The sequence below is a fragment of the Gorilla gorilla genome, chromosome 7, assembly GCF_029281585.2.
Source record: "Gorilla gorilla gorilla isolate KB3781 chromosome 7, NHGRI_mGorGor1-v2.1_pri, whole genome shotgun sequence".
NCBI lineage: Eukaryota > Metazoa > Chordata > Mammalia > Primates > Hominidae > Gorilla > Gorilla gorilla.
In genome coordinates, this window is record NC_073231.2 from 4,509,055 (window position 1) to 4,535,555 (window position 26,501).

General features: G+C 36.8%; 1 protein-coding gene and 1 long non-coding RNA gene across 2 annotated transcripts; both read right to left on the reverse strand.

Moving 5' to 3' along the window:
* Nucleotides 1-324: 324 nt before the first annotated feature.
* Nucleotides 325-17,623, reverse strand: LOC129528141 (solute carrier family 35 member F5). The gene is made up of 7 exons (XM_063709005.1): nucleotides 17,292-17,623; nucleotides 15,110-15,214; nucleotides 11,062-11,221; nucleotides 8,489-8,579; nucleotides 4,528-4,682; nucleotides 3,223-3,320; nucleotides 325-665 (listed from the first exon to the last, which is right to left on the reverse strand). The coding sequence occupies exons 2-6, from the start codon at nucleotides 15,186-15,188 to the stop codon at nucleotides 3,245-3,247; spliced, it is 561 nt and encodes a 186-aa protein (XP_063565075.1). The 5' UTR covers nucleotides 15,189-15,214; nucleotides 17,292-17,623; the 3' UTR covers nucleotides 325-665; nucleotides 3,223-3,244.
* Nucleotides 17,624-20,296: 2,673 nt separating this feature from the next.
* LOC129524037 (uncharacterized) lies at nucleotides 20,297-23,856 on the reverse strand. The gene is made up of 3 exons (XR_008667680.2): nucleotides 23,337-23,856; nucleotides 21,461-21,542; nucleotides 20,297-20,378 (listed from the first exon to the last, which is right to left on the reverse strand). It is a non-coding gene; the product is annotated as an uncharacterized lncRNA (long non-coding RNA).
* Nucleotides 23,857-26,501: the final 2,645 nt, after the last annotated feature.

The following is a 26,501-nucleotide window of genomic DNA, read 5'->3' on the forward strand; positions in this document are numbered from 1 at the left end:
AATAATACTTCCCCTTTAAAAATTTGCCACGGTTTGTCACAGATTTAAAATACAAGGCACCTAATGCTATAAAAGAATAATACAGTAAATGTAGTGTAAGTGAACCAGATATTTTCTCAAATACTTATTCTTTTTAAAGTCCCATGAAATTTGCACAAACATGCTTGTTGCATAAATTAAACATTTTTTGTGTAGTTAATTTGCAATATTCTACAAAACCCAAAAATATAATCCACATTTATTACAGGTAGCTTATTTTAGCATTTTACCTGTCAGAAATACTGGTCTATGAACACTTAAGTGATTTCTCGAAAACATTTTCATAATATATTCCAGCATTTAACGTGTGAAAATAAAGTCCCAGAACATTAGGATTTATTCCTTGATTAGTTCAAATGATTTCAACAGCTGAATTCCTTGAGATGTGTAAGGCAGGTTGGTCCTTTGGATGGACTGTAGACTGAAACTTCCTATAACTGTAGTGATATGTACACAGCTACATAGCAAAGTGCTTCATTATGAAAATGAAGAAAACAGGTATGAGAAAAATATATTTTAGAGTTTCAAAGAACTGAAACTGTTATTTTTCAGACTAGGCACTGAAACATTTTTTCTACAAAAACTTGCCAGAGATTGTCTCTTCGCTGTATAGTTCCATTATCAAGCTAAAAACAGAAACCACAGAAATGTGATTAGATTATAATTTCACAGTTTTAGTTTTCTATAGTTTACATTTTAAAAAGCAAATTATCTTAAAATTGAAATACCTATTTTCACTGTATACATAATTAATAACTGGATACTCAAATTTGGAGTACTAAGAACTTATGAATGTGACTTCTATAGCAATGTCAAAAGCTGACATCAACACTAAAGACTGTGTATTAGCAGTTAGTTGTACTCCTGGTATATTCCACTATTACTCCTGCAAAGACAAAGACACCTGCCCAGTCTATTCTACTCTATTGCAATCCATCCTCTCTAGTCTTCACTCTCTTCTTTACACAGCTCTCACTTCTAAAAATACTGAAACCTTGCTGGATATGGGTAGGTTTAAGTGTGAGTATGAGAACAATGCACAGCATACCCAAGAAAAATAATGCATAAATTACAGCATTAAAAAGCTTTCAAGAATACAAAGTCCTCACTTAATGTCATAGGTTCTAGGAAACTGACTTTAGGTCCCCGAATAACATTTTTTCGTTCAGTGTTGTTATGTTATAATGTTGATGCAAAAAAAAAAGTTTTGCTGTAATTTTGCGTAAAGTCACAGTTTATAAGAACCTACTGATGATGTTAAGTGAGGACTTACTGTAATTGTGTTTACGTTTTTTTAAATTTAAAGATGGCACATAAACATATATTTAGTTCCACTTGTTCTCCAAAACCTCACTAAAAAGGAAACAAAGGGTTAAAAAAATATATTTTTTAACAGAAATAAGGTCTCACTATGTTGCCCAGGCTAGTCTCAAACTCCTGAGCTCAAGTGATCCTCCCTCCTTGGCCTCCCAAAATGCTAGGATTACAGGCATGAGTTACTATGCCCAGCCTGGAATTTTTTTCTTAAAAGGAATAAACCACATGGACAAAAAGAAAAGTAGAGAGATGAGAAAATAACAGCCAACTCTTGGTTAGCAATGGAAAAACAGGACCAGATATCTCTGTAAGGAGGGGTGAAGAAACAACTAAAAACAAGAAGACTGGTATAATGTCTATAGAAAAAGCAGACAGACACTCAGATGCCCTCTCTTACTTTTCACAGTTGGTCAAGTGCCTTTTCTCTATCCCAGGAGAAGACTTTAAGGTTTACTCTCCAAAAAGGGTAGTAACAGAGAATCTCTGGATAAGGGAAATACCAGGACGAATCCTACATAGCTCAGTTATAAGTAACAATTTTTTAGTGACAACAATATAAACACTGACTACAGATCTATCCAAAATTATGCAATAACTATACAGGGATGATGAGGAGGCCGAACTGATATGGAGACAGGAGGCATATGAGGTGGGAGCAGAGGAGGAGTAAACTTGAAAATAATCTGTCCTCATTGATCTTAGTGGGAAAGTCAGCTGAAGATGCCTAAAACCGAGAACTCATGAAACACAAGTCATAAGCGTGATACTTAGGGAGACAAGAAGGAAAATACCAAAAGAATCAGCTAAGAGTTTAATTTCCTCAGAGTGGGAAGAAAATGAAAGCAGGATGAGCAGGGCAGGGAAGGGCAGGGGTAACTGCCTTGTACAAAAAGACTTGGAGAACTAGAGCTCAAACCATGTGCAGGTATAAACTAGATTTAAAAACAGCACACTAAAGAAAAACAGAAAACCAGGACCATTAGCTGTAGGTTAGAAGCAAGTTTACCATGAGGATAACAAAACTTAATCTTCAAGCCTAATATAAGTGTTAACAACTGACAGGAGTTGTACAATGTTCTAGATAGGGAGGGAAAACTCAGTAGCAATCAAGAAACATTTCAATATAAATTGCCTAAAGATGTCTTAGAAAAACTAGAAAAATTCTAGTAGTTTATTGTGATCTTTCATTCTAAATAATCACTTATGTACCTGCAAAATCTGTATGTTACATTTAATTCAAGCTGTCATTCAGCAAAATATTAAATGTCATGTACTCTATCATCGAAGACATATAAAAGACACTATTTCTTAAAATGTAAAAAATGGAAAAATATTCCAGAAGCATTGTTAAATGACAAAGCAATGTCAGAGAATGAGGATAAACACTGTGCCAGTTATGTAAAACACACACATAAAGACTAGTATTTTCCAACCAGTATATTGTACCCCAGGATATTACATTTTTCTTTTATCATCAGAGAAAAAAATATTTTTCTAAAGCATATTATTAAATAAAATGACCCTTAGCATGAATAAAAATAAGTTAAAACTTTCTGATCATTTGAGTCAGGCACTATTATACATACTTTATATTTACCAAGTATTTACTATTTTAACACCCTCATAAGGGAGGTTCTACTGTAATCCCATTTCACAAATAAGAAAGCCGGAGCATCAAGAGATTAAGAACCTTGCATAGGGCCACACAGCTAGTATGTGGAGAAGACGGAACTGGAGTCCAGGCTTTAGCCTCTTTAGCCTCTAAGGCTGTATTGCCTCTCAAACAACTAATTATAGAAAATCAACCCTTTGAATATGACACAGATAAGAACCTTATTCAATACTAAACCCAGCTCACATACAAACCTGGGCTACAGACAACAAACAGCTAACTAGCTCCATCCTCCTGAGAAACACTGTGCATAGAGATGAGACTCTCACACTGTTCACTGTCTTCTGGAACTCTTAAGAAAAAAAAAAGCAATAATTAAGGAAAGCTTTAGAGCTGAAAAGGAACCTCAAACCTTATTTATTCCATTGGCTGAAGCTATGTGGACAGGATGCAAGTCAGTGGCAGAACCAACACTAGGATAAAATTTCCCAAGAACTTGTCCCAGGTTAGCGTTTTTTGTTTTTTGTTTTTTAAATAAGAGATAGGGTCTCACTTTTTGTTTTTTAAATAAGAGACAGGGTATCACTTTGTCACCCAGGCTAAAGTGTAGTGGTACTATTATAGTTCACTGCAGCTTTGAATTCCTGGGCTCAAGTGATCCTCCTACCTCAGCCTCCCAAGTAGCTTGGGACTACAGGTATATGCCATCGTGTCTGGGTAATTTTTTTTTAAATTTTCTTAGAGACAGGGTCTTGATATTTTGCCCAGGCTGGTCTTGAGCTCCAGAGTCACTGGAACCAAGTTCTTTTTATAGCAAAATGTAAAAAGCTTTCATTCTTAAAAAGAAAGAAATTGGAAAGAAAAACTGAGGCAATACTATTCTATCATGAATTATGTTCAAACCAATAAAAGTTTTCTGTATTTAAGTTTGTTACGGCAAAACAGTAAACCTTTTGGTATTACCTGTGAATCATATTTTTTTTAAAAAAATGTAGTTACTAGGCAGGCAAATCACTTGTGGTCGGGAATTCAAAGCCAGCCTGGCCAACACGGTGAAACCTGCCTCTATTAAAAATACAAAAATTAGCTGGGCAAGGTGGTGCACGCCTGTAATCCCAGCTACTCAGGAGGCTGAGGCAGGAGAATCACTTGAACCCAGGAGGCAGAGGTTGCAGTGAGCTGAGATCGTGCCATTGCACTCCAGGCTGGGCTACAGAGCAAGACTCTGTCAAGAAAGAGAAAAAAAGAAGAAAGAGAAGAAAGAGAAGAAAGAAAGAGGGAAAGAAAAGGAAAGAAAAAGAGAGAGAAAGAAAAAGAAAGAAAGAAAGAAAGAAAGAAAGAAAGAAAGAAAGAAAGAAAGAAGAAAGAAAGAAAGAAAGAAAGAGAAAGAATCTTATTACCCAAAAGATCTAAACAAATTATTTTCATCTGCCGTAACATATAAGTTATCATCTTTCAATAATTCCTCACAAAATCTCTAAAAGCTAGGCCAGCATGATGCAATTCTCAGTTATCTAGCAAACACTATTTTTAAAAATGTGTATTGGGACTAAACGTACCTCTGAATTCGATGTTTTCTGCATATAAAAGCAAATATTCTTCTGATTCCCACCATCACAGGATCCCAATTATTATAATGGCATAGGAGAGTTACAATAAAAAATGAAAAAAATACAGGGATAGCTCCTGCAAAAAATAACCAAGAAAACTGCACCTAAAAATAAAAGATAGAGGAAAAAACACACCCACAATTATCATTAAGGCAATTTTCCCCTTCAGTGTAAGTTTTCTATTTGTGAAAACTAGCAGGAATAAGAACAATGGGAAGACAAAATTAAACACTGACAATGTATTAAGTGCATTATTATTAAATAAGAATTCAAGACTTCAACTTACTATTCCATGTACCTAAATTACCAACAACAATAGTTCTTGCTTGGAAAATAGGCTAAAGGAAAGCCAAGAAAGCATACTTTCCATTTATAGGCATTGTACACTTAGAGTAGAGATATACAGTGTGAAACTTTGCTCCTGCACACCATGTTGCTCATTTCTTCTTCACTGTTTGCCGCCTAGTCTCAAGTGGGTCTCTCTCCCTCAGTTTCTGAAGTCATCTTCAAAAAATGTATATTTTCGTAAAAAGTTACAGTTGTAGTATGCTGTGTATGCTACAGTCCTTATGACAGTACCAAAAACAAATTAAGTGCAAATTTGACACTCGAAACTCGCTTATCTAGTAATAAATGAAAAAAGCTCAAAATGAAATAATGACCAAATAAAATAAAGAAAAAAATAGAAATATTTTTACTAAGGAATGTTAGCCAGAGAAGACTAGCAACAAGACAAGCCTCATCAGTGATGTCAACAAGTCTGATCCTCCAATCCATCATTTATCACGGTTGTCAAGAAAATAAAAAATATTTGTAAGTAGGGTGGAGGTATTAAAATCAAAAAGAAAAAAATAAGAAAAACAAATATATAAATAAAAAGAAAATAAAAAATAATGAGATGCCATCCAAAACAAAACTCATTCTTCCCTTTCACTAGTTCACTTTTACCATCTAGAATCAGCTAAAGATCAGAAACGATTGTCAAAGAAGCCTACACTGATCAACCACTGAGACTTAAGTGTAACACACAGGAGGTTTGCTTTAAAAATAATGATGAAAATAGTAACTTCTATCTATAAAATAGGGAAGGAAAACTGTGTTTGCCCTCTTTGAGAATTAAAAAAAAAAAAAGGGCATGGAATCATAGGTAAGACTCCCTCTGGTGGAAAACATATACTATTCCATTTCATAGCACCATTAGTCAGAGTAAACGAGTTTTGTGAGCATAATGTCTTTTATGAGGGAACTCACAATGCATAACACAAGAATAATAACGGACAATTTTTAACATGCATGCCCTATTTCTATGGTATTCATAAACAATGACTGAGTCAGCCTAAGAACACCCCGGAAAGAATAGTCATTAAACTGAAAAGCCTTCATTTAGTTATGAAATTACCAATATATTTTAACATATTCCTGGAATATTTGCCAGAATGACTAATAATCAGGAAAAACCATGCTGCATTTAAATTATCCAAGATCAGAAAAGGTATTAAGAAGTTATAAATAATGCGATTAAAAATGTAGATATAGTTGATAGAATTATTTCATGAATATTCAACTAAAAAACCTTATTTCATAACTGAATCAAAGCAAACTTAATAAAGATAGATAAAGCCCTAGAAGACTTTAGAAGGCAAGTTCACTTTCCACAATGTAGCTGTTTATATGTTGTCTCATAATAAAAACTTCTAATTTGATTTCCAACAAGCTAAGACAAAAGAAATGAAGCCATTTATTACAACAAAGAAAATTACCTATGTAAACAAAAATTTTTTTTCTAATTCCTAAATATATCTGAATATCAAATAGAATATGATCAAGGATGCTTTCTATTATATAAAATGATTATAAATAGATTTAAATAACCAATTTGTTTCAAGCACAATGTTAATAAATGCTAACATTTCAGAAGCTATATATAAATACAGTTAGCTAATTAAACCTAAAAACCCTAGAAAAGTAGATTTCTCTTATCATGTTTGTGTTACAGTTCTGGACACACACTGCTGCTTTTTCCAGATGGAATCTCCCTAACCTCAATCCTGACACCAACACACAGCCTGCTCCTTTAACTGACTGCCCAGTTCTAGATATGAAGACAATCAAGAACACCAAATCTTTTCTTGATTGTCTTCATATCCAGAACTGGGCAATCAGTTAAAGTTTGGTTATGTTTTTATAATTAATTGTATGTGCATACATTTCCCCGTTTTGTCTTTACCCTAAAATACTTTATTAAACAAATTATAACCATTATTGTTTGTAATGATAATTATGAAATGACTAATCATTTAATACAATTAGGTCCCCTGTGACTATTTTCTTAAAAATTCCTGAACATTAAGCTGCAATTTTTTTCAATCTACGAAAGCTTTTGTTTTTAAAATATCAGTACAATAAAGATGACTTACACAGTAGTCTACCAAAATCCTCTAACAAGTAGCACCTTCCCAGTTTCACAACCAGTTTGGTTCATATTCAGGATTATGACCTGAAGATGAAGAAGGGCCTAGATATTACTTAAATCTATAAAAGAATGATGTGTAATAATGTGCAATGTTAGTGTTATATAGAATATCCACATTCTTTGAAAATGCAAGTTATGTAAGATAATTAATTCTCAATTAAGAAAAGAATCTCAGTTCTTTAACCATGACAAATAAGAATTTACTGACCATAAAACAAAGTTAAATATCAGTAAAGAATTATTTTATAAATAAAGAGGATATACAGCACTAAGCATATTTTGCTTTTATCTTTTTTTTTTTTTTTTTGAGATGGAGTCTTGTTCTGTTGCCCAGGCTGGAGCGCAGTGGCATGATCTTGGCTCACTGCAACCTCCGCCTCCCGGGTTCAAGTGATTCTCCTGCCTCAGCCTCCCAAGTGGCTGGGATTACAGGTGCCTGCCATCACACCCAGCTAATTTTTGTATTGTTAGTAGAGATGGGGTTTCACCATGCTGGCCAGGCTGGTCTCAAACTCCTAACCTCAAGTGATCTGCCTGCCTCGGCCTCCCAAGTGCTGGGATTACAGGCGTGAGCCACTGTGCCTGGCTAAGACCTAGAGAAAAATAGGTTTAAAATTTTGATTATTGCTTGTACACATTATAAGCCTTTGGGCCTTGAAGTATTTCCCTCTTCAAATTATATTAGACTAAAACACACATACACACACACACACACACACACACACACACACACACACACATACACTTCTGTGACTTAGTAGTTGCAGTTAAAAGTTAAATGCCTACATATACTGAACTGTGTGATAAATGGCTATGCTCCATCTTTCAGTGCTGGGCAATAGCATACTTCTGTTCTTCCTGCTACACTCAGGAGCACTGAATAAACTCTTCCCTTCTAGGCTGCTGGCAGCAACATCCCAGATTCTCTTTTCTGTGGTGTTAGCATTGCCAATATTTATCACGAGAATCCCCACATCCATACTAGGCCTTCAGAGAAAAGGGATGGGATACCCACTCTGCTGAGTCCAGAGAGAGATGGCTAACTTTTACTGCAAACAGCATGATTCCTGTGCTGCTCATTCAGCACAGTGTGAAGGAGCCTGTGACAGGGTTTATCGCAGAAACTAAAATGCTTGTATGATAAAATGTGACTTACCAAAGAACATCTGGAACAGAATCAGCTCAAAAACTGGAGAACTACATATGAAGATGATGCCCTTAACTTAGAAATTTAGGGAAAAAATGGAAAAGCTAAAAATGGAAATTATCTATTTCTTCGGTACTTTCTATATTTCTATGTAGTAAAGCACCTTGGGAGAGAAAGCATCAAGTATTATTTATGTTTGTATCCTTATAATTTAATCACATCTCAACTTTCATTAGGTTTGTTTTAATAACACACCTAAAATATCTATGAATAATAAATAGTTTCCTTACCTTTTGCATACACATGTCAGCTATTATGGACAGAGGTATTGTAAGGCTTAGTGCAAGTGTGCCTATCAATGATGAGGTAAGAAAGCAGCCCCTAAAAAAAAGAAAATATACATTTCTATATTTAAAAAATTAAACAACCAAAGAAAAACACTGAACAAAGACTTTCTATCCTATAATATAGGCCTGTGAGATCAGGAGTAAAGATAAGAGGCTAGGATGGATTGAAACATAAAATATAATAAAGTTATTAAGATGACTCTCAAAGTTTTTCTTCAAATATTAAAAATACAAATATATAAGTATAAAAAGCTCAAAATATTTTATGCTATTTTCAAGATCTGTTTGCAGATATTATTCAACTTTGGGTGTATAGCTTATATTTCATTAATTTTTTTAAAAAACTGTTGAACAGTTATTACAGTTTTGTGATGATTTGTAGATAACAAAGAAAACAGCATTATTAACATTGCAGGACAGTACTTCACACATAGACTTTAAGGAAGTGATAAGCCAACATGTGATTCTGTCACCAAGCAAAAATATCTCACCTTCATGAACACTAAAATCATGTGTTACTCTTTTGATTTGGCTTGGCATAAAAAAAGAAAGACTTGAATATTCTTAAAAAATATTTTCTTGTTGTTTTCCATTTTTCTAACAATTGTCCTAACCAAAAGCTAAGTAAGCTCTTTATTTTCACCTTGAATTATCAATGTGGGTATGAAATTTTGAAATATCTATCTGCATACAATTGTGTTGAGTTGAAAGAAAATATTACACCCAATGGAGACAGATGAGCCATTTATAAAGACTGATAATTTGGGCATATAAGGAGAAAATGAATTATAAGCCAAGATAAAACCATAATGTATATCGTTAGGACTACAGATCCATGGAAGTTATAGGCAAGTAAAATCTAGCTCAGTATATGTCAGAATTAATAATGCTGTCCTGCAATAAAAGGGGCTATCTCTCAATAAAGTGTCACTAGAAGTAATGAACAGAGGCTGAACAACGAGTCCTTATTGATGAGGTAAAGGAAACAAGTACTTGTGGTTCCCACTACTTAGCTGCTCTGTGAAAAGAGCATTCGGGGTCAAATACAGCATATGTTCTTGGATGTTTATCATGCAGAGTACTATAATAAAAAACCTGGGAGGTAGAATTATAAAGCCTGTTTGACTTAATCCAGCTGTTAAGGTGGATCCAATTTAGCTAAAGGCTAAAGCCTTTTGTCATCTGTTAATAGTTAAGGTTAAAAAAATCGAGTATCTAAAATGTACATAACTAAAGATGAAAAAATTAATGAGCAAATGGATTGATTTTAAAGAATTTTAGATCAGCAAAGGAGTTTAGATAAGAACATAAATTACTACAATACAAAGTAAATCTTTAAGTATTACACAAAAGAGAGTGATATGGGGGATACCAAGAAAATAGGTATTTCTTAACTGGGCAGGGAGACACAGCACTATAGGCAGAGCATTAAGGAAGACTCCACAAAAAAGTCTATTTCTGTTGCAGTCTTTTGCAAGGGAAAACTAGTTAACAGTTTCAATGGGTATGTAATAAAATTCATTTTATTCACTTATTTTTTTTTTTTTTTTTTGAGACGGAGTCTCGCTCTGTCGCCCAGGCTGGAGTGCAGTGGTGCAATCTTGGCTCACTGCAAGCTCCGCCTCCCGGGTTCACGCCATTCTCCTGCCTCAGCCTCCCGAGTAGCTGGGACTACAGGCGCCCGCCACTGCGCCCGGCTAATTTTTTGTATTTTTAGTAGAGATGGGGTTTCACCGTGGTCTCGATCTGCTGACCTCGTGATCCGCCCACCTCGGCCTCCCAAAGTGCTGGGATTACAGGCGTGAGCCACCGCGCCCGGCCTCACTTATGTTTTATTCATTCTATTCATTTCAAATTTCTATTAAATAAAAATAGGACTAAGTATAAAGCTCTGTTATTTGAAAGGTCTCTCAAACTCCATACATGATACTGTCTTCAAACTATTTTAAGTTTATTATCGCATATCAGTATATTGGATATACAGCATATCAAAGTATGTTAACATCTCAAATCAATCACAGTTTAAGGTTTACATATCTGGCTCACCCATATGAAAGGTCCTGAAAATAAATAAAACAAAAACACCTATGAACAAGCAAACAGATATTCCAAAGCCTCTTAAATAAGCACCATCTCCTGGATTCTCAACTAGAACTCATGCACTCATACTTGGCATACATACCTCATATGCTTGGATATCCATTAGATAATGACTACTTTCATTTGCATAATACTCCACTTTCTAAAACATTTTTACAGATTTACACCATTCATATTCATTCTTTCATTCAACAAGTATTTACTGAGCTCCTTCTGTGGACAAGGTACTACTCTAGAATGGGCACACAGAAGTTAAAAAACAAAGTCCCTGCTCTAGTGGAGTTAAAGTATTCAGTTGTATGTGTGTTGCAGAATGGGGTGCACAGGAAGGGCCACCAGCAAACAGACAAATATAAACACTTAAAATATCCAAAAATTAATCAACTGATAATAATTGGAGAATAAACAGTACATACCACAACCACAGGAACTCTGAGAGTACTGTTCCAATAAGGCCATTAATGATAATGCACATTAATACTACTTTATTGGGAAACTCGAAGTCCTCAAATCCAGTATAGTGAAGTAAAAAGAAACCTGGCCATAAGAGCAGCAGATTAAACAAACCTACAAAACCTGAACATGTATAAAAGAGACAAGAGTTAAAATTGATTTATTTCTATTTTCCAAGCTTATTAACTCTAAAATCAAAATTAGATTTTGCACAAAAGCACTCTGGGAGGTTTCCTTAGCTAAAACTTCTGTTGGTTTGTTTTTAAGTCAGTCCTGTGAATAGCTCAACACCATTAAAAAAAACTGTCTGAAGCAACTGGTGATCACTCAGTTCAACTATCCACATTGTATGGGAGCAACTACTATGGAATAAACCACTTAGGACAACTCAACAAGAAGGGTTGTTAACCTTAGCTACTGATAATATAGTGCCCTAGAACTTAAAAGAAATAACTGGTATGTATGTGTTTGTGTACTCAGCCTAAATTAATTTTGAGGAATTAGATGGTTTGCTCTCTGATTCAATTATTTATGTCCAAAACACTTGTGCTTTGCGAGCAATAATGGAAGAAGGCTCCAAAGGAGATAAAACTCTTGGTTCCTGCATTCCCAGACCTCTAACTAGTTAGTGAGAAAGTATGTACACACAAAGAGCTATTCAACATATGAGCAAAGTGCCACTGACTAGTTATTAAGGAAAGCCATCCCACATAGTGGTTAAGTGTGTGCTCGGCAGTCTGACTGCCTGGGTCCAATCCCAGCTCTACATATCACTCAATAGTAGTGCAAGCCTTATACCTCTTTAAGCCTCAGTTTTCCAATCTATAAGCATAAAATAACATTTAATAATATTTAATTAGGTTTCTGGGAAGATTAGACAAAACACATAAAATATAGCATAGTATCTGGCACATGGTAAGCACTTAATAAAAGTTAGCTAATATTATTATAGAAATTAAGTTTATATATGACTATATACATGTAAAAGTAAAGAACATAAAGAAAAAAGATTACAATTCTATAATAAATTTTGTTGTACTTCCTACACAGTTTATGTCACAAATTTGCTATATGATTTATGTAACTATACAGCTTTCTTAAAAGAAAATTAAATTACAGTAGATATATAATTGATACTTACTATGTCACCTAAATAATAAACCAGTCGTTAGGATGCCTAGTTAAATCTTAACAGGTCAGGAGCACCCACTCTCTGTCTGATGCTAAAGACTCACAGCCACCCCACTTCTGTGAAGGGGGGCAAATAAGTCTTCCTTTCCCAGCAAGTTCCCACCCTCCACTCCACCCCATCTTCTGCAGCTCATGACTAACTGATGGAGGCTTTACGAGGCCAGCCATCACGACTCAAGGCCCAGACATATTAGCTGCTCTCCCTCTGCTCCCCGCCTCAGTACCTGCAATGAATTGGGCCAAACCTCAGTTATACTTGTGCGCCACACGGTTCTTTCCCCTTCTCTATCTTGCTTCCTTCACTGCAAGTTTTTCCTTCAGTGAACTCCCCACAAAAAATCACCCACACAAATTCCCCATCTCATATCCTGTTTTAGGGAGCCCAACTATTATGGTTTGGCTCTGTGTCCCCATCCAAATCTCATCTTGACTTGTAATCCCCACGTGTCAGGGAGGGACATGGTGGGAAGTGACTGGATCATGGGGGTGGTTTCCCCCATGCTGTTCCCATCATAGTGAGTTCTTACAAGATTTGATGGTTTTAAAGTGTTTGGCAGTTCCCCCTTCTCAACTTCTCTCTCTCTTGCCAGTATGTAAAACATGCCTTGCTTCCCCTTCACCTTACGTCATGATTATAAGTCTCCTGAGGCCTCCCCAGCCATGCAGAACTGTGAGTCAATTAAACCTCTTTTGTTTATAAATTACCCAGTCTCAGGTAGTTCTTTACAGCAGTGTGAAAACAGACTAATACACCAACTTACATCTATTGATTAAAAAACAACAACAAAAGAACACATATACAGCAAGGACACGTGACCTAAAATGCTTAAATAACATTACAAAGTTGTTTTAATGAAACACCAAAATGTGGCATTACCAAGATCTAAATCTATTTTCTAGTCCCTGAAGTGCTGAGTCTATGAAATCCCACATAAATTAACATCCTTTGACCTAGAGACAAAAGTCCCAATGATCCCACCTATTCCCTCGACTGCCCAGAATCTGGCGCCACATGCCTTTCTGTTCTTCTTCCACAAAGCGAAGTTCCAGCACAATCATTCAGATCTACTCACTGCTCCCTGTTAAGCCTCTGCTCACACTCCCTTGCCTGAAGAGCCCCAAACATGCCAATCCTAACTTCTCCAAATCCTGTCTATTCTAAAGCCCAGGGCAGATCAATATTGCTTTACATATCACATCACATATGAACAGGACCAACACAAGCCACGTGTCTATATGCACTCTCCCTAATATGAGTAAATTAAGCAATTTTTCTTGCAAGTTGTCAATGTATAAATTTTTAAAAAGTACCACTGACCCAACCACCTACCTATAACACTAAAAAAACTAACATTTTATTCCATTCCAAATAAAATTTTCTATGACTCTCAAATAAAATATCATTAAAATTATCTTTTCTTTTTTAAGAGACAGCATCTTACTCTGTTACCCAGGCTAGAGTGCAGAGACACAATCATAGCTCACTGCAGACTCGAACTCCTGGACTCAAGTGATTCTCCTGCCTCAGCCTCTCATGCAGCTGGGATTACAAACACATGTAACCAAACCTGGCTATTATGCTATATTTCTTGAATTCTATATTTAAAAAGAATTTAAGCAATCATTCAGCCTCATGGCTTTTCAAACATTTTATATTTGTTAGTCTTTAGGTACAAGTATTTAATCTATTTTTAGTTTTAAAATAGTTTTAAAATAGTCTTTTTTAAAAAAAATTAAATAGAAATGCAGTCTCCCTATGTTGCCCAGGCTGATCTTGAATCCCTGGCTTCAAGCAGTCCTCCTGCTTCAGCCTCTCAAAGTGCTGGGATCACAGGCGTGAGCCACAATGCCCAGCCATAAGAAAAATCTTTACTATAAATTAAATTCTAATGCAAAATGCTCAACAAAGTAGAGCTGTTCCACAGGTGAAGCAGCAAAGGAGTCCAAGAACTAGACCCCTGCATGCAACTGTATTTCCTTCCAACCATCCCAGAAGCCTACCTATTCCCTAAATCACAGTTTAGAGGCCATTCATCTAGTCCAATTTCCTCATATTTCAGATGCCTGTGAGATAAATAAAGTTACAACAGCTGGATTCCAGGTCTCCTGACTCCTTGTAAGCTGCACTTTGAACTCTTATCACGGAGCTTCTTTATCTATTTATATTCAGATATCTTTTGAAAGATTATCTTGTCAATGTGTTCTTCGTCTGCAGTCCTACAGATATCGCAAGTTCTTTCCTGAACTGATGTCAGGCAAAGGAAAATTTATAAACCATATCCAGAAACTATAATTGGGTAATTTGAGAATGAATCTATGTTATAAAAGTGTCTGTGTCTTAAAGATAAAATGCAAATGAAAAGCATTTAAATGGCCCACAATTTTTAATGTACATAAGTACATAGACTGCGACAGCATTAAACATATAATTCGGGGGCAGTCTCCCCAGTCCTTTGCTAACTATTCAAAAATGGCAAAATGTAAAATACAGCAGGTAAACTCTCACATGCTTATAAGAGCATAAATCTGTCCTATCAGTGAGATAAATATCTGACTTGCAGTCTGAAGACATCAATTTGAAAAAAGTGTTAGGAGTTTCTTTCTGTCTCACACTGAGGAGATGGGCACTCCCTCATAGGTGCACAACTATGCAGGATAAAGTAAGGAAAATATTGGGACTGGCCTTCATAATCTTTAAATGGTTTTAAAGAATCATACGGAAGAAAAAAAAAGGCTTCCCTATTCCCTCCAAAAAACAAAAGCAAAACCCTGTGTTAATCATTTAGAGTAAATAGCCTCCCAAGTTACATATATTCTTACCAAAGAACATTGGAATATCCAACTTGTCTTCTCTATCTACTTTTCTCTTAATCATAACAATATAGACAGCATAGAGCATGGCTCCAGCAAGAGACCAAATGGAACCTGTAAAAATGGACGTGATTTAAAGCAATCACTCATTAGCTCATTCAATATACGCTTAAAATCCAATAATGTGTCAGATAATATTGCAAGAATATACAAAAGTGAAAACATATATAATGATATAAATCACCTTTATATTGATATAAAGATATATAATGAAAAGGTATAGCCTACCCCATCCAAGTCTTCTAGGAGTACAGGAAGGAGTTTAATGTGTTAACAAATAAATGCAAAAGCATTCACCTCAATGATCCGACCAAAACCTATACATATTATAATAATACAACTCCAAAGTAACACTTTGTTTTTAATTTAGAAATGCATGTTTCTTATTTTACCCTACATAAACAATCTTGACACCTGGCATTTTCCAACTTAACAAATGTTTTTTTCCATCACTAAGCTGTTGCTTGTATTGTCTTCCTTACCCCCATATACCATTCTTAATATGTATTGCACTACCACTCCCATCTTAAAGGCTCTGTTAAAGTTCCATTTCTTCCACAAAGCATCCTCTTTCTAATCGGCTGTATTTCTGTCCTGTCTTCTGTTTTAGACAATACTTACTATTGTCAAGTATGGTATTAGTTTAATCCCTAGTAGCTTCATTTTATAAATCTCATATTGTTCCAAATCAAGAACTCCTTGAAAACTGCAAACACATAATTTATACTTTTTAATGTTCCGAAATAGCTAACATAATACAGATCTCACAGTACATGAATAATAAATACTGATTCTCTTTATTAACTCTCAAAAACATTTAAACTTTTCCAAACAGCTAAATAATGTTCTGCCAAGTGGTCATATTCAATACTTTAATCAATTATTCAAAAGACGAATGTTTTATTACTTTTTTTATTATTTTCAAACTTTTTTTAAAGCTAAGGAAAAGCCTGTCAACAAAATCTTGCATACACATGCACATACCAAATACGTACATTGTTTTATATACACAAAGCTGCTCTGGGTGAGAAAGAGGTGAGGAGGTTCAAAGCACAGCTCACTGGGTAGTAGCTAGGAATAATTCAGAAAGCATTGTTCTATTCAATAAACCTCAAATATCTAAAGAAGTATTCAAAGAGAAATAATTAATCTAGGTTTATTTTTTATTATGAGGTCTCACTATGCTGCCCAGGCTGGTATTGAACTCCTGGCCTCAAGCGATCTTCCCACCTTGGCCTCCCAAAGCACTGGGATAACAGGCATGAGTCACCATGCTCAGCCCAGCTAGGTTCTGATTACTTTTGTTTTTGTTAAGTCTAAGCAATGGATCAAAATCTAAGCGTTCACCATAGCAGTAACTATGAATCAAGAATCAAGAGTAAATGACAATATTCGTGGGTGAAGATATGACAGCAACAGGAAATTTGTATAGCCTCAAAGTATCCCCCACAAGATGCTTATTACTTACAGTGGGAAATATTAGTAACTTTACACTGGAGTAGGGTGGTTAATTTTAACCACCTTAAAATTAACATTACCAGCAACAGGACAAATCAATATCATGTGCCTTTTGGTAGAATGCACTGATCAGGAAACAATATCACTTCCATTATATTCTTACCAAAAATGCACAACCTCAATTTAACCAAAGAAAATGTCAGACAAATGCAAATTGAGGAACATTCTACAAACCAACTAGGTGGTACCCTACAAAAGTGTCAAGGTCATAAAAGACAAGAAGACTGAGGAACACTTCTGCATTTAAAGGAAACTAAGGAAACACGACAATTAAATGCAATAAATGATCCTGGATCAGAAAAAGAACATTAGTGGAAAAAATGGCAAAATTTGAAAAGGCTTTATAGATAACAGTATCATAATCAACGTTAATTTCTGATTTTTATAACTGTACAATATTTATGTAAGTTGTTAACATTTGAAAAATCTGGGTGAAGGCTATGAGAATTCACTAAACTATTTACGCATTTTTTTATGTTATTTCCAAAGGAAAAGTTCAAAAAAAAAACACCCTGCTAGTGCCTACCCCTCGTACGTTCATCTGTGCACATGAGCACGCACATGTAACTTTCTTGTTTACTCTAACAGAGAGAATCCAGAGTCAAGTACTTACCTATTGTATCTCTTCCAGCAGATTTTTCAGACCCTGACAGGTTTACCAGTACAACACCTCCAATGCTATGAGAATAACAGTCATTAATGATGAGCTAAAGAATTCTGAAAAGGCTAATCATAAAGATAAAAATTATTTATAAGTGATCAAGACTAATCTCAACTTTGGGTAAAACTATCAAATAATTTAGCAATTTCAATAATAATATCTAACAATATCAATATAATATAGTGTTATATTTGTATTAACTCATTTAATCCTCACAAAATGTACAATATTATACCTTATAAGGAAGTCTTATTACTGCCATTCCCATTTTACATGTGAAAGCTAATACACAAAGAGGTAAGGTAACTTGACCAAGACCACATAGCCGAGACTGAAATACAGGCAGTTTTACTCCAGAGTCCAGTGCTTTTATGTGCTATGCTATCCACTGTCTTTCAGTTAAGAATGAATTAACCAACTTGTCATCCCTTTCCAATCTTTCTTTTGGATTATACAAATATATCAAACCCATATAAATCCACCAATGGTACTACTCTTGCTTATTGGTAAAATCTAAATTAACAGTAAAACTATCCTTACGTGCTTAAACAATTTCACTAATCTCATGATTTTAGTGGATAAAAATAAGACTGAATTAAGGATGTAGAGATATCAGAGGTCATTCATAAACTCAATTGTTATTTTCTGGGCATCTAATATGGGCAAAGCACTGGGTTACAGAAGTGAACAATACAGATGTGGTTCCTGTCCTCAGGGAACTCTTTACATTGTCTATTTCTATGAATCTTATAAATTGTAACACGTTTTCAAGTAGATGAGATATTGCTAATTAAAAAAAAAAATTAGCCTAATTCTCTCACCCTTTTGAGAAAGACCAGTGTGGCAGTGGGAGAGGAAGATGAAAGAAAATATGTATTCCCTTACGGAAAGATGTCATCAGAACTCAAGTGTAGTCCTTACACTAAATATGCAAACCCTTCAATTAAATCATCACAATTTTCTGTAATAATCACTGTTCATATTCAGATTCAGCTATTATTTATTGAGTATCCACAATATATTAGAAACCAGGGATTTTGTTTCCATTTAAATGATGATGATTATGATAATGGCTAAATATAGTGAGCACCTCATGTTGTGTATCAGACATTGTTCCAAGCACTTTAGAACTTCTACTCATTTAATCCTCATAATAATCCTATGAGAGAAATCCTGTTATTATCCCCAATATACAGATGAGAAAATTGGCACAGAAATGTAAGGAACTTGTTCAAGATCTCAAAACTAGTAATGATGGAGATGGGATTGGATTCCAAGTTGTTTGGCTTGAGGACACACTCTTGTCTCTCAATTGATGAAATGAGATTTCTTTGCTTAGATTCCCTTCAAGATTGTTGCTATGTAAAATTCTTTTTATAGCCTCAGAAATTGAATCTCTTAGTAAAATGCCAATTCAAAACAAAATATTAAACAATGTTTAATACATAATTCTTAAGAACATATACTTACTCAAAAAATTTCTAAGTAACACTTTTTTTTAAAGGTACAGATAGTAAATATTTTAGGCCTCTGGGCCACATGGTATTGCAATTCTGCTCTGCCTCTGTAGTGCTAAAATGGCCATAGACAATTTGCAAATAGATGAGAGTGGCTGTGTTCTAATACAATCTGATTTACAAAACCAGCAGCTGACCCAACATAGTTTGCCAACCTCTGTTCGTCTACCTACTTTAATGAGAAGAAGTAATGTACTCTGTCAAAATACTTACAAGTTCAATATTTTATATCCATTTCCTTCTTTATCAAGTCTTTATTAAGATACCACGAAGAAAAGTTATAAATTAGCACATATTTTAAATAAAGTTAAATAAAACCTCATTTACTTCTCCAATACAAACATATTTCCCTAATGCAAAAATTTGCTCGGCTTAAAACATTAGTAAACCATGTAAAAGAATAAATCCCTAGTGGCCATAAAGTCTAAATGATAAATTAGTTGGATCAACCAGCTGCCCATTGGAGCAACCGTGGTTAATTTACCCTTATAACTAAAAAAGAAAAACATTTAATATTAAGAGCTACCAGTCTTCTATGATTGCCCAATACCAGACACTTCATAGCTATTACCACTAAACTTTAAAACAGGGCTGCAAGGTAAAATAGATAATATCATTTTCTCAACTAGGAAACCCTTTCAGAGTTTAAGGAAACTGCCCCAGGGCAAACAGCAGAGCTCTTATTCAATCTCAGCTTTGATAACCAAGAAACACTACTCTCCATCAAATCATCCTGCTACCTTCTCTGATTTTGTTTCATAAAATAAGTTTTATTAAACCAACACATCTTTTTTCAATACTGTCTATGGGCAAAGCCCTATGCTAGGTCTTTGATGACACAAATATAAAACAAGGCTATGGCCTTCAAGGGTTTACAAACCAGTAGGGAAGACAAGACAAACATACACAAAGTTAAATTCAAATATTTAAGTATAGTTATCAGCAACACTCATATTATGCAGTAGTGCAAAACTGCCAAATGAATTATACAGAAAATAACTGAAACATCACCTGAGGCTTAGACAATTAGAGAAAACTGAATGTTAGCTTTCTAAGAGAAGTAGAAAAACGAGAAATAAAAATCAAAACAAAGAGGGGAAATTGCCTTAAGAAAAAGAAATAGAAACTTGGGAGATTATGAGGATTAAGCTGCCACATTAAGTGTGAACGTCAGTCCAATACTTGATGAGTCTGCAGACACATGAATGGGAACCAAAGCAGCCTTGGGGTTTTCCCTCTGGTTACCCTACCCAGGAAGGTTTAGAAACCTAGTGCAGGATGTGACAGGGCTAAGTAGCATCATGTCCACTTAAAGCCTTCTTTTATCCACATCTTTCTTTGCTCTTACAATACAAACTACCCTGGTGCCACTATCAGAAATTGTAATATTGTATTTTTAAGCAGAGTAAACTAGCTATCACACTATATGCTTACCTTAAAGTTACAGCTAATAGTTTAGAAAGGGTAAATCTATCTCCACTGTTACTTGGAAATACTGCAGCAAGGATTAAGGTAAAAAGTCCTATGAGGAGAAAAGAATTTAAAAATGGTACATGAGTTTAAATACTGTCAACATTTTTACTACCAACTTCATTGTTTAAATAAGCAAATTATATACCTACCTTTCAAATTATTTTTGTCACTCTTAACTAAGAAAATGACTGCAGTTAAGTAATGACTAGACTGAAATGTTTAAAGTTCATGCATAAAATAGCCTCCAAACTAAACCATGTTTATTTCAACAGTACAGATCAAGTACAGACCTATTTATTTTAAACTAATAGGAAACTTAAATCTTATTCAGACTAACATGCTGACTTCATCATAATCAAGCCTGTGTCCCTAAAGTTATTTTTATAGCTTTAAAAATACTTTTGTCTTCCAGATTTGAAAGGTGATTCAATCTTCAAAATAAAACACCTATCATAGGGCAAATTATAGTTCTGAAATAAACAATTACATTTTAGCCAAAGGGTCTAGAAAAAGATCTCTGGAAAGGATGTGTGAAGGGAAAGGCAACTACAATACAAAAGGCCAGCCTATAAAACTGTAATATGTTGTTATATAAAAAATATATATTTGAAGGAACATAAATAGTACAGGCTAAGGCATGAAACTACAGTCATGCTTAACAACAGGGATAAATACAGAGAAAATGTGTGTCGTTAGGCAATGTCATCCTTGTGCCACCATCATAGAGCATACTCACACAAACCTAAATGGTATAGCCTACTACACAGCTAGGCTATATGCTATAAGCCTATTGCTTGTAGGCTACCAACTTGTATGGCATGCTACTGTATTGAATACTGTAGGCAACTGTAACACAATGGTAAGTATTTGTGTATCCAAACATATTTAAACATAGAAAAGGTACAGTAAAAATACAGTATTATAATCTTATGGGACCACCATCGTATATGCAGTCTGTTGTAGACTGAAACATCATATGCAGCACCTGACTGTATACAGATTAAAAGGCAGTTATAATAGACTAATGTATATTAGAACTAATGTAAGAAGCTATAACAAGATTAAAATATTGTACATGTACACATATATATACCAGAAATACATACACTGATTTATAATGCAGATTCTTACCGGAAGTTGAAGATAAAATATTAACTATAGCAACTTGTGTGTCTGAAAGTGCTTCTTGATATGACAAATTTGCCAAAAACCACTAAAGAAAAAGAAAACCAAAGTGAACCCTAATGAAAGACATGTTTACATCTGTCATTACAATTCAGAATTCCCTTTTTTGTTCTCCTCCTAAATACCGTTCTCACAAGATGTTTTAAAAGCTGCTTTGTATTGAAAAAATCACAGGCTCCCAAAAAAGACAAACATTTATAATCAGACCTAAGACCATGCTACCCAATTGCCCCTAAAATTTAACAATAGTTGGTTAACAATTAGCATTCAGGTTTTTTTTTATGAGTAAAATCAAGTATCAAATCAATTTAAAAATTTGCTTTATCTAGGCTGCGTGTAGTGGCTCATGCCTGTAATCCCAGTACTTTGGGAGGCTGAGGTGGGTGGATTGCTTGAGCCCAGAAAGACCAGCCTGGGCAACACAGTGAAACCCCATTTCTACAAAAAAAAATACAAAAATTAGCCAGGCATGGTAGTGCACACCTGTAATCCCAGCTACTCAGGAGGCTGAGGTGGGAGGATTACTTGAGCCTGGGAGGTTGAGGCTGCAGTGAAGCATAACTGCCTCACTGCACTTCAGCCTAGGTGACAGAGAGACCATTTCTCAAAAAAAAAAAATTGCTTTATCTAAGTACTGCTGACACTCTGTTAAGTTTATCGAAATCATATTTAAATTTGAGAAAATTCTCCAACATTAGAATATATACAGATGAATACAGCATAATGAGAAATCTATTAAACCAGATGATGTGCATGGATATGGATGGACCTAGCTAGCTAGCTGGATTGAAAAATAAAAGGCTATATTCACTTTGGAAATTTAGAAATGTCCTATGAAAATGATAATTTATTGATTAATTGTGATTGCTTTTCTGAATCTCAGTTTGGAGACACAACCCAAAGAGTTCTCATAACTTTGGATACAGTGAAGGAAGTTTTCCAGCTATCAGGACTTTTTTTAAAAAATTCTTTCTTCTCTTCCACTTATCTAGGTTAGGATGGAGAATAAGAAATAATACTTTTTTTGATGAAGGTTGGCAGGATGTGTGTGTGTCCAAAGTTCAGTAATTTTCACTGATAATTCATCCATTTTTTTGTGGATAACACTTTTTTACTATCTGAAACAATGCTACTATGAATATCTTAATTCTAGTACACACCTGCCACCTGGTGCATAAGTACATGAGTGTCACCAAAGCATATACTAAGAGGTAGATTGCTGGGTCAAGCAAACTAAACTAATGGCTGGTTTTTGGTGTCTCTGTTACTTACACTGGTTGACTCGAAGAGTTATTCCACCAAATGACTTATCTCTATTAAGAGAATGACATCTCTCGATCTCTCTCAGAGCTTGTGGCTGAGTAGTTTTACACTAGTATTTACATTGCAAAGAAGTAGTAGAGACACATGATTGTAGAGCACTACCAGAACGCAGCAGATGGCTGAGAGCCTAGTAGTCTCCATTCAGTCCATACTGTACTCAAGGCTGAAGCCAGAATGAAACTGTGGCAACGTGGTTCTGATTCCATCTGCAATCCTTTGATTTCCTAGATAATTTCACATGCCTATCTAGATAGGTCTCGAACTCCTGACCTCAGGTAGTCGACCCACCTCAGCCTCCCACAGTGCTGAGATTACAGGCATGAGCCACCACGACCTGCTAGGAGTTCACGCTTTAGTTGGGGAAAATATACAATAAGCAAGCCAATTTTTAAAAAGAGAACTGCAATTAGAGTTAAATGCTACAAAGACAATCTCACAGGAAGATGGGATGTAGAATGATAAGGCTCTCAGAATAGTAAGAGAAACTATTGCTTCTTACGATGTTTGTCTTTCTTTGTATCAGTGCTCAGCTGAGTCTGCGGTGCTTCAGAGGCAGCTTTCATTTTATAAAAATCTATGATTTCTCCTTCCAGTTGTTTTTCTCTTCCTCGAGCTTCCTTATCTCCTCCTGTTGAATCATTTTAAGATGCTCGAATTTGTCCTGCAGCTGTGAAACCAATGTGCAGTTGTGACACCAAAGCAGTGTGGCTGAACACCCAAAAGAATATGCTTTTTTCTGATTATCAAACAAACCCAAATCATCACAGTAGAGCACGATCTTAATAACAATCTCAAAAACTCAGGAGTAAACACTCAGATATGGAATTTTTCTTTTCTTCTTTTTTCCTTTTATAAGATGGAGTCTCACTCTGTTGCCCAGGCTGGAGTGCACTGGTGCGATCTCAGCTCACTGCAACCTCCATCTCCCAGTTCAAGTGATTCTCCTGCCTCAGCCTCTTGAGTAGCTGGGACTACAGGCATGCACCACCACTACAGGCGTGTGCCACCACACCTGGCTAATTTTTGTATTTTTAGTAGAGATGGGGTTTTGCCATGTTGGCCAGGCTGGTCTCAAACTCCTGACCTCAGGTGATCCTCCCGCTTTGGCCTCCCAAAGACTTTTTTTTTTTTTAAATATAGAGACAAGTTCTCAGTACATTGCCCAGGCTGGTCTCAAACTCCTAAGCTCAAGTGATCCTCCCACCTCAGCTTCCCAAAGTGCTGGGACTGACTGGATGCAGTGGCTCATGCTTGTAAACTCAGCACTTTGGGAGGCCAAGGTGGGAGGATCTCTTGAGCCCAGCAGTTCAAGACCAGACTGGGTGATATAACACAATAGTAAACTTCAACAGGAGAGAGAATCTGTAAACTTGAATATAGATCTTCTGAAATTATCCAGTCAGAGGACAAAGAAAAATAGAATAAAAAAGAGAAAAGAAGGCTGGGTGTGGTGGCTCAAGCCTGTAATCCCAACACTTTGGGAGGCTGAGGCAGGCAGATTAAGAGGTCAGGAGTTCAAGACCAGCCTGTCCAACATGACAAAGCCCCATCTCTACTAAAAATACAAAAATTAGCCGGGTGTGGTGGCACACACCTGTAGTCCCAGCTACTTGGGAGGCTGAGGCAGGAGAATCGCTTGAACCCAGGAGGCGGAGGTTGGAGTGCAATGTGAGCCGAGACCACACATTACACTCCAGCCTGGGTGACAGAGCATGACTCTGTCTCAAAAAAAAAAAAAAAGAAAAAAAAGAGACAGAGAAAAGAAAGCCAACAAGACACCATTAGGCAAACCATTGTCAGGTTATGGGAGTTTGAGAAGGAAAGTAGAGAAAGGAGAAGAAAGCTTATTTAAAGAATGGCTGAAAACTGCCTAAATCATGGGAAAGATTTAGACATCTAAATCCATGAAGCTTAAAGATTCCTAAAGAGGTTCAAACCAAATAGATACTCACCAAGTCACAATATAATCAAATAGTCAAAAGTTAAAGAAACTTTGCAGGTCAGGACAGAATCAAATAATACATTCAAAGTGCTGAAAGAAAAAAACTGCCAGCAACTAATACTATGTCTGACAAAGCTGTCCTTCAGAAAGAAAAAAGAAATAACGTGTTTCCTCGACAAACAAAGCTAAGGGCATTCAGGACCACTAGGTCTACCTTAAAAAATGCTTAATGGAGTTTTTCAAGTAAAAATGAATGAAGTTGGGAGCGGTGGCTCATGCCTGTAATCCCATTTTGGGAGGCTGAGGTGGGTGGATCACCTGAGGTCAGGAGGTCAAGACCAGCCTGGCCAACATGGCAAAACCCCACCTCCAGTAAAAATACAAAAAATTAGCCAGGTATGAAGGCCACTGAGATCGTGCCACTGCACTCCAGCCTGGGTGACAAGAGTCAAACTACATTTCAAAAACAAAAAACAAAACAAACAAAAAAAAACAAAACTTGAGGCCTGGCCTTCTGCTCCTCTCCAACCTCCCCTTCTCTGGGCCCAAGCCACCTTGGCTGAGGAGGGGGCGAGGAGGTGTGAGCCCCTGCCAGGAACCCCCTGCTCGGACCAAGTACTCGGCCCCCAGGCCTGAGTTCAGTGAGGCCTCCCGTGGCGTCAGCATGTTCATGTGGAGGAATGTGGAAGGTCACTCTGCGGCCGTGTTCCCCTGGTACTCCATCCCCTTCCTCACCCCTCCCTGCAGCCACACGAGGCCCAGCAACCTGCCAGTCACTCAGTGGCCTCCAACCAGAGAAAACAACCTGCCAAGTTGGCAGCTGTTGCTCATGAGCGTCCGCCAGGTGGGACAGGGAGTGTTGACCCTGGGCGGCCCCCTGGAGCCACCTGCCCTGAAAGCCCAGGGCCCGCAACCCCACACACTTTGGGGGTGGTGGAACCTGGTAAAAGCTCACCTCCCACCATGGAGGAGGAGCCCTGGGCCCCTCAGGGGAGTCCCTGCTGAACAGTGAGACAGAGAATGACCATGATGATGCTTTCCTCTCCATCATGTCTCCTGACACCCAGTTGCCTCTACCACTCAGATGATGTCAGGCCCAGTCCCTCAGTGCCCTGCGCAAGGAACAGGACTCATCTTCTGAGAAGGATGGACGCAGCCCCAACAAATGGGGCAAGGACCACATCCGGTGGCCCATGAGTGGCGGTCATGATCTTCAGCAACCGGCACCAGGCCCTGGCGCGGCGCACCAGGGTCACCCCAACCAGGATAACCAGACCGTCAGCCAGATGCTGAGTGAGTGGTGGTACACCCTGGGGCACAATGAGATGCAGAAATAGGACCTGGCCTTCCAGGTGAAGGTGGCCCACTTGCAACAAGGACCGAAAGAAGTCCAGCTCAGAGGCCAAGCCCACAAGCCAGGGGCTAGCAGGAGTGTAACAAGGGCTCGTGGGAGCGGAGCATATCAGAGACGGGCACTGTCACTGCCACTGCCCCTGGGGTGTCCTCTGAACTCCTGTCAGTTGCAGCCCAAACACTCCAGAGCTTGGATACCAAGAAGCAGCTTCTGTGGGGCAGAACGGCTGCACACAGTCAGGGAACCTGGCTCAGCCTGGCCCAAGCCTTCTCCCACAGCGGGGTACACAGCCTGGACGGCAGGGAAATAGACCATCAGGCACTACGGGAACTGACACAGGTGGTGTCTGGCACTGCATCACACTCTGG